This window comes from Enhydra lutris, unplaced genomic scaffold, assembly GCF_002288905.1.
Source record: "Enhydra lutris kenyoni isolate GAN:26980312 unplaced genomic scaffold, ASM228890v2 scaffoldscaffold82, whole genome shotgun sequence".
NCBI classification, from domain to species: Eukaryota; Metazoa; Chordata; class Mammalia; order Carnivora; family Mustelidae; genus Enhydra; species Enhydra lutris.
This window is the reverse complement of record NW_019154166.1, coordinates 6,604,642-6,612,241: the sequence shown is the minus strand read 5'-3', so window position 1 is coordinate 6,612,241 and position 7,600 is coordinate 6,604,642. Positions and strand designations below refer to the sequence as shown.

At 59.4% G+C, this 7,600-nt stretch overlaps 1 protein-coding gene across 2 annotated transcripts in view; it reads right to left on the bottom strand.

Moving 5' to 3' along the window:
* The window catches only part of LOC111161077 (Rho GTPase activating protein 44), a 167,731-nt gene that overhangs the window by 3,103 nt on the left and 157,028 nt on the right, over positions 1-7,600 (bottom strand). For both annotated transcript variants that reach the window (XM_022524554.1, XM_022524555.1), the window contains 2 exons: positions 6,034-6,191; positions 2,821-3,201 (listed from right to left, as the gene is read on the bottom strand). In XM_022524554.1, coding sequence (XP_022380262.1) covers positions 2,821-3,201; positions 6,034-6,191 — 539 coding nt within the window. The remainder of the gene's footprint in view (positions 1-2,820; positions 3,202-6,033; positions 6,192-7,600) is intronic.

Sequence of the window (7,600 nt, the reverse complement as noted above, 5' to 3'; positions counted from 1 at the left end):
CCGGCCCTAGGCCCTGGGGGACATAAACTCAGAGGACTGAATCCTACCACTGTGGATTCTTCAGGACTTGCCCGCTGTTCAGACCCGAAGAAGACAAGTCGAGCCCACTTTGGAAAGTGGGGGTCGGCCAGGACGACCCCATGGCCGCAGGGAACCCGCTCCCAACCCCGCAGTGGAGGCCGTGTCCCCTGGGCCAGGCGGGACCCTCCTGGGGACATTTCTCTAAGCCAAAGCGTATGCAGCGAGTGAGGCACCTGGCTCCAAAGCCTGTGGCGGGCAATCCAAGGACAGACACGCCACACGAAGAGCAGACCTGGGAGCCCTGTGGTACTGGGCCGAAGGGAGAGGGATGGCGGGGCTGACCCAGGTGCCCGAGAGCCAGAGGAGGGGAGAGCCTGTGAAGCCTGCTTGCGGCCTTCCTCCCATCTCTTAGCGCGAAGCCAGCCGGAGCCAAGGTGGCCAGTGATCCCCCGAAAGCCAGAGGAGCTCACGGACCGGAGTGCTCCCCGGAGGCTGGGGCGAGGCATGGAGCGGAGCTGCCATGCGGGGGGAGGTCCGAGCCACATGCAGAGCCGAGCGAGCGCCGGGGCCCGGCGAGCTGGGGCCGCTTACCCTGAAATCCCCCTCACACGTATCCACAACCGCGGCCCTCATGTCACACAGCTGCAGGAACACAACGACAGGATTCGGAGAAAGGAATAAACACGATGAAACGAGAACGGGACAATCAACTACACTGAGTATCACAGTCGGGGGCGGGGGGCGGGAACTAAAGCGTCACAGATGCTGCACGGGCCGAGACCCGTCCGGACGGACAGAACGACAGCCTGCTGCCAGAGAACACGACGGACGCACCACGGTGTGGGGGCTGGAGTGCTGTTAGAACTCAAGGTCAGCCGTTCCAGAAGAGCCCAGAGGAAGGCAGGGCACTCACTTCGGGTCCCCCAGTTTCAACTCCCTGGTGTTCCCACCTGTTTCTCTCCGGTGACACCCTGTGTCTGATGCTTCCCACATCCACGCTCCCCGGCAGCCCTTCCCTGGGGTGGCTGGAGAAGTGGGGTGCCTGGTGGGGGGGCTGGTGTGTGGGCAGGAGCAGCCCCTCGGGGTGACTCGGGGCGACCCTGAGCTCCTGCTGTCACCTGTGCCCCCTCCCGTGGGGGCTCACGTAGGAAACACGCCTCGCCACCACCGACTACCAGCAGGGAGTGGTGTCCTGGACTTCTGGGGAGGAATTTCCTTAATATTTGATAAGTCTCAGAGCAGACGTCAGCAGCTGTACATGCGACATGAGTCCCATCCAAAAGCAGAGCAGCCGAACCACCAGAGGCTGCCCGCTCCCCACGATACGAAGATCTCCTGACCCATCCGTAGCACGCCAGTTGGACGAGACCCGTCGTGGGTGCCGGGAGCCGAACTCCACAGGCTCACTCACCTTCCATCTGATCGAGGGGGAAAGCCTCACTCTTGGACTAAAACACGGGGGAAGTACGATCCCCGTCAGAAATCCCAGGGAACCAACAACCTAGGACCACACAGCCGGCCCTCGAAGCATGTGGACGGGTGTGTGTGGGCGTGTGCACGTGCGCAGCGTAGGGATGCGGTACGTGTGTAGTGATGTGTACCTGTGGGGGCGTGTTTGTGTGTGGGGGGGATTTGTATGCCTGTTATGAATCCAGTATTTGTGTGTGTGCAGGGAAGGTGTGTGTAAGTGTAGGGGAGCATCTGCGCGTTACATGCATGGATCTGGTGTGTGTGTGTGTGGTTTGTATGCATGTGTATGAATCCGGTAATTGTGTAGTATGTGTGCAGGAAGGGTGTGTGTATGTGTAAGGGAGCATCTGTGTGTTACGTGCACATATCCGGGGCGTGTGTGCTGCCTCACCTGCTACTCAGGACAGCCCTGAACAGACATGGCCAGGCTCTGCCACCTGGGGACACACGGCCTGCTCCCATGCCAGGACACAGGCCAATGCCTTGCCTGCCTCCCTGAACGAGGAAAATGCTAACCGGGTTTTAGCAGTCACCACACACAAGTCCCAAGTCTCTCCTGTCACGTGGTCAGAGTATTTGGGGAGATGTTGCAAAAAACGTCCTTTTTCTCCCACCGGTGAATGGTTTTCGCTCAGTGTGGTGTGTGTGACTTCACTTCTATATTTTTGGGGAGATGGGGAGGAATAGCTCCATCTCTCATTTTTAAACTTAATACAAGACTAAATTTAGTGGTGGGCTTGTCCAATAAGCTCCTCAAAGAACGAGGGGGACCAGTGTCTTTCCTGGAACTGACCCTTCTCTAAATATTGCTGGAAATGCACGTTTCTAATAAGGCTTACTTCATTCACAGGAGAAAATGTCTTTGGTTCTTAGCCTCTGTTCTCAAGATAAGGGTCTGTACCTTTGTAGACACCGGGACTCTACCCCAGGAGAGCCACAAATGTCTCACCTGGCTTAGATGCCGGCTGGTCTGCGGTCATAACCCAGCCCCCCAGCCTCTCCTGAAGCACTGAGCACCACCTCCAAGTACTCAGTGCTCAACCCCCAGACGGAGAACAGAAGCAGAGCCCTGTGCTGGCAGGCATTCCACTGGGAGAAACCCCCATTAGAAGCCCTTCTGCAGGACAGTCTGGATCCCGGGGCTGCTGTCCTCCAGCCTCATGTGTGGTGGGGGGAGCTCCCAAGACGATCAGAGAAGCCACACTGGCACCAGCACGGCCATCTCGGGGCAGACAGACGTGCTAATGGGCAGTGGCACCAGAGATCCCGCCACTGGGCACACCCTGCTGAGGTTCGTAGAAAACTGTGGCGGCAGCGTGGCTTGGTTACCTGTCGACATGCTCTCCCCGGGGGCCATGCCGTCCAGCACGGGGTGCTCCGTGGACTGTGGACTCGGGGCTGGCAGGCTGACTGTGGGAGGCTGAGGGGGCGGCAGGGTGGGTCTCTGTCGGGGCTTAGGGGTGGGCCGGGATTTGGCTGCAGTGCTTGTGAAGCCGGCAGGGGAGGCCAGGGGAGGGGCCGCGGCCGCTGGGGAGAGCTGGCCGGAGGCCAGGGAGTACCCCTGGGGGTAACTCAGTCCGTAGGGTGAAGGGGTGCTTGGTGGGGTGGGGGACAGGCTGAGCGGGGACGGCTGGCCGGCGGACTGCTCGGTCACAGCCCCGGGCTGGCCGAAAGGGACCTTGGGTGGAATTGGAGCCAGCTTCTTGGAAACTGAAAGAGAAAACACAGGCATACACACTAGGTCATGAAAGGAAGCTGGCTGTCCCCAAGGCCTGTGAGCACGGCCACCGCCCCTTCCCACCACCTGCCGCCCCCTCGCCCCAGGCTCCCTGTGCTAGCCACCCTGCAAGCAACCAATGCGGTTTTTCAAAATTCACCTCAAACTCCAAGCTTTCATGTCTCCCCATCTGTTCACTAATCTCTCCTCCTCCTCCCTGGACTGCTGCCATGATCTACACAGCCCTCGCCAGGGTGGAGAACAAATTTCCCGTGCGCAGGCCGTGGCTGGCTGCCCAGTGTCCTCTCTTCACTTCCCATGGTATCAGGGTACACGGAGGAAGGGGGAGTCGGTGACACAGGGTTCAAGAGGGACGACTAGAGCTCACTTGGCGACACTGGAGCGTGGCAGGACAGGAAACTGACTTTTGGCTGACCATGCCCATGCTGGCTCCAGGATCCCGCGAGAGCCACAGACAACCGAGTTCCCCAGCGACTTCTCCATCCCGCCCCAACCACCCACCCAGTCCCTCCTCTGAATCTTGGGTACCTGCCTGCCCCGAGTTTTCCTTCCAGACTCGTGCCCTCTGGGCATGGACTGTGCAGAGAGATGTACTGCGTGCTCCCCTTCTTCGTTCTGTCCCCCCCCTCGCCTCTGTTTACTTGATCAAGCTACACGATGGCAAACACTTTACACCTTTCACTGACAATGAACTGGTAAGAACGATCCTATCCATGGGCATTTAGAGACGGCGATCACTAACATGGGACGACTAAGCGAGGGCTGCCGTGCACAGCACCAAGTCCAGAAGAATCTGTCTTCTAGGTGCTCAAGGAGGCCTCGGGCACTCTCCTCTCTCAGCTCCACTCCCCCGCCCCGTGGAACAAAGTCTATTCTAACGATGGCGCGAGCTCCCCCAGGCTCTGTCAGAGGGCAGCCCGGACAAGACAAGGACACGGTCTCTCCAGCGTGGCTTCAGCTCCCTCCCTCGCCTTAACCACCCCACACCTGTGCCCTGACAGTCCGTCTAGACCCCCGCTCCACGAGAGGAAGGGCCGCCGACTGTCCAGGAGGTTGTGGCACTTACACAGCATCGGCATGGAAGAGCATTCCAGAACCATGACCTGTTCTACCAGCCCTTCTGAGCAATCTAACCCAAGGACAGGGCAGCCTCTCCCGGCCCCTGCTCCGGGAGCTCCCGGAGGGGGCTGCTCACTCACTGGGAGGGCAGCCAGCGGGGCCCCAGGCATGGAGGCTCCAACAGGCCTTCTCCTGCATGAGCCCGAGGAGGGGAGGAGCAGGGGGCGGCACCATGTTGGAGAGGACATTTAGCCCTCCGTGGTGGCGACAGGACTAGGCCAGGACATAAAACTGGAGACACGGTGTGACTGAGAAACCTTAAAAACACAAAACAGCTGAGCAGGCATGGTGGGGGGGGGGTGCGGCAGGTGTTAGAGAAAGGTGTGCCTCTCACAGGAGGACCCGGAGCTGCCGACCACCCCCAGGGGAAGGGACCGGGTCATTCCAGGCCGCACTCCCCGCTTACCTTCTGACCTGCCACAGGCAGCATCAGGTTGACGGGCCTGGAACCAGAGGCCTGACCCCATCGGACACTGTGGCTTAGGCGTCACCCTACCTCTCGGGGCTGGAGGGAGGCGTAAAGGCTTTTGTACACAAAGATGGACAGGAAAGTGTGTCTGGACCACAAGGGCGACCCGCTGCTGCTGGACGAGGGCGCTGGGATGCTGAAGTACCATGGCCACCACGGTGCCCCAGCTCCTGGGTCTGGAGGGAGTCCCCACATCTCCACGGTTCCCTTGAACCATGCTCCCATGTCTGCCTTTCTGCCTGTTGCTCTGCACTCTCAGGGCCCAGCACAGGCTCTGCACATGGGAGGGGCTCGCAACATACCCGTAGGCCGTGCAGGGTGTGACAGGGAACTGAGACCACAGGGAAGGGCCTGGCATCTGTCACCGCAGCCCAGGGCCAGGGAGCCCAGCAGGGACCTGTTGCGGAGGCTCGGGGGCACAAGGCGAGCCACCCTATTCCGTGAAGCCTGGGGCCAAAGCCACACTGGGAAGCTGGAAAGGCCTGACCCGAGAACAAGTTTAATAAGGTGCCACTTTAAGTTGGAGACTTTGCTAAGGAAGAATGTAAGGAGAAAACAAAGAAGTTTAAGTGCATGGTCTGTGCAGCCCCTCGTTTATGAAATGTCACCACAGAGCATGTCTCTAGCTCTGAGAGAGTCATTTCAGAGAGAGTAAGTGGGCCTCTGAGGGTGGGTTCTGTGGCAGATTCTGGGTTGGGGGGCTCCCGGGTCAGGGCAGAGATTCTCAGGCTTCCAGAAACATTGAAGGCCAGGACTCCTGTAGCGACAATCCCAATTCCCTGCTCTGTGTCACCTTCTAGAAACAATCCCAGGGGTAGGCAGCCATGCCAGGCCCCAGCTCGGGGCGTAGGGCCCCTGCAAAAGACCCCAGAGAGCATCTTAAGAGGCGGCGGTAGGGCCTGCCAAGATCCGTGAAAGACACGCGTCATTGTGAACGATGCTGTGTACAGAGAGGTCTCGGGGTCTGGGACGCAATCTCGGGGTCTGGGACGCAGAGCCGACTGAGCCCGCTGTTCAAACAAATGACACGAGGCATAAAGACAAAGTAGGCCCTCTTGGAGTCGGTTAACTCCCCAGAGCCCTAATGCCCAGGCCAGGGATTTTTCACGAAGTCACATGATCTCTCAATGTCCATGCTAAGCGAGGGAAAGGAGTGTCCAGGCATCATGACACTGTCCCCGGCCGGAGACCTGCGCAAAGGGTCACAGTGACGTACCTTTCCGGAGAGTGTGTGGGCTCTGGTCTGGGGGTGGCTGGCTGGGGCTGGGGCCTGCTTGTGGCCCTGGCTGCGTCCCTGCACCAGGTGTCCCCTGGCTGGAGCCTGGACTTCCTTTCTGCCCGGATCCCGGAGAAAGCTCCTTGCTCTTTGCAGTGCTGGAACAGAAGCACACGAGACAAGAAAACCCCTACACTCAGGCACACACAGCACCAGCCTGTGGGTCGCGACCCCACGAGCTCTGCCGGGCCAACCCTCCATTTGCCCCGTGCCCTTCAGGGATGCTCCAGGAGAGGGGACTGTCCCTTCTTGGGCTCTGGGGACCTGTGTCCTGCTCCTACCTCTCCACGCCTCTGCCCTTTGTAAGAGCCCACGAGCGCCCCCACTCTGCGTTGTGGGGCCATGGCCCTCAGCTGATTTCCCTGACCTCCACACCACGGCCCGAGCAGTGGGCCCAGCCTGGGTATCAGTCCCAGCAGGTGGGACGGTGAACACAGCCCCCCTCACTGTTCTCTCACTTATGGCCAATTCAAGTCCCAGCTCCCCCCCCAGCCCCTCCAGGCTTAGGGGACTCAGGGCCCATGGCAGGGAGGGCTTCTGGAGTCCTCTGAATTGAGAAAGGGACACCCCAGGTCACCATGTCCCAAAGGGGATTCATCTTCCACGCTGCCTCCCTGTCAGGCATTGTCCTTAAGATAGAGCACATGTTCACAGATAGCCTCCTCCCGCCAGAGAACTGGGACAGGAAAGAACTGGCCAGCTCCTCACTCCCCACCATCCCCCGGCGCCCCTCCCATGGCAGACGTTCCTAATCGAGCTCCGGAGGTCCCTCCGCCCTGAGCCCCTCAAAGGACTCTTTCTCCCACTTACTTAGGCTCCAGGCAGCCCTAGCGAAGCAGAATGAAAGATGCCCGTCACCCTCGTCAGCAACCGCCTGGACCCTCCTGCCCTCGGGGGTCAGGCATGGGGCTCGGGGCCTAAATCCTTCGCAGTGGCTACCTCTTTCCCACGGAAACAGGCAGAGCGTATTTGTTCCCTAAATTTATCTAGAGGCCCCGAATATGGAAGAGCTAGCGATCTGCCACCCTGTCCCAGCGGGTTACGGCCAGCAGGACTGGGAGGCGGGAACCAGGGCTGGAACAGCAAAATCCAGAGTGTAGCTAGCTTGCTCCCACGTGAAGGCATTAAGGCAACGTCAAGTTCAAGGCTGAGGTGAACTCTCTCCTTCTCAGGGTGAGCTTCAAACCACACCTGGGTAACCCCCCCTCCCACCCCGCCCTGGCCACAGAAGCCATTTCAACCTGAGGGGCTGGAAGAGCAACATCTTTCTCTGTTTAATGAAAAAGAACCTGGGTGGGGGTGGGGGGGGACCTTTCATTCTTCTTCAGGCTCAAGGTCACCAGGCACCAGGTATTACAGCCAAATATGGATCTACTCTTCCCTCCACCTCTGCCACCATCAACAAGCAGTTAAAACCTTACAAAACAAGCCCACAGCAAGCAAGCAACAAAACTGGCTTCTCATGGGATACCAGCGTCTTCTGCCCGCGGGGCATCTAGGGACCAAG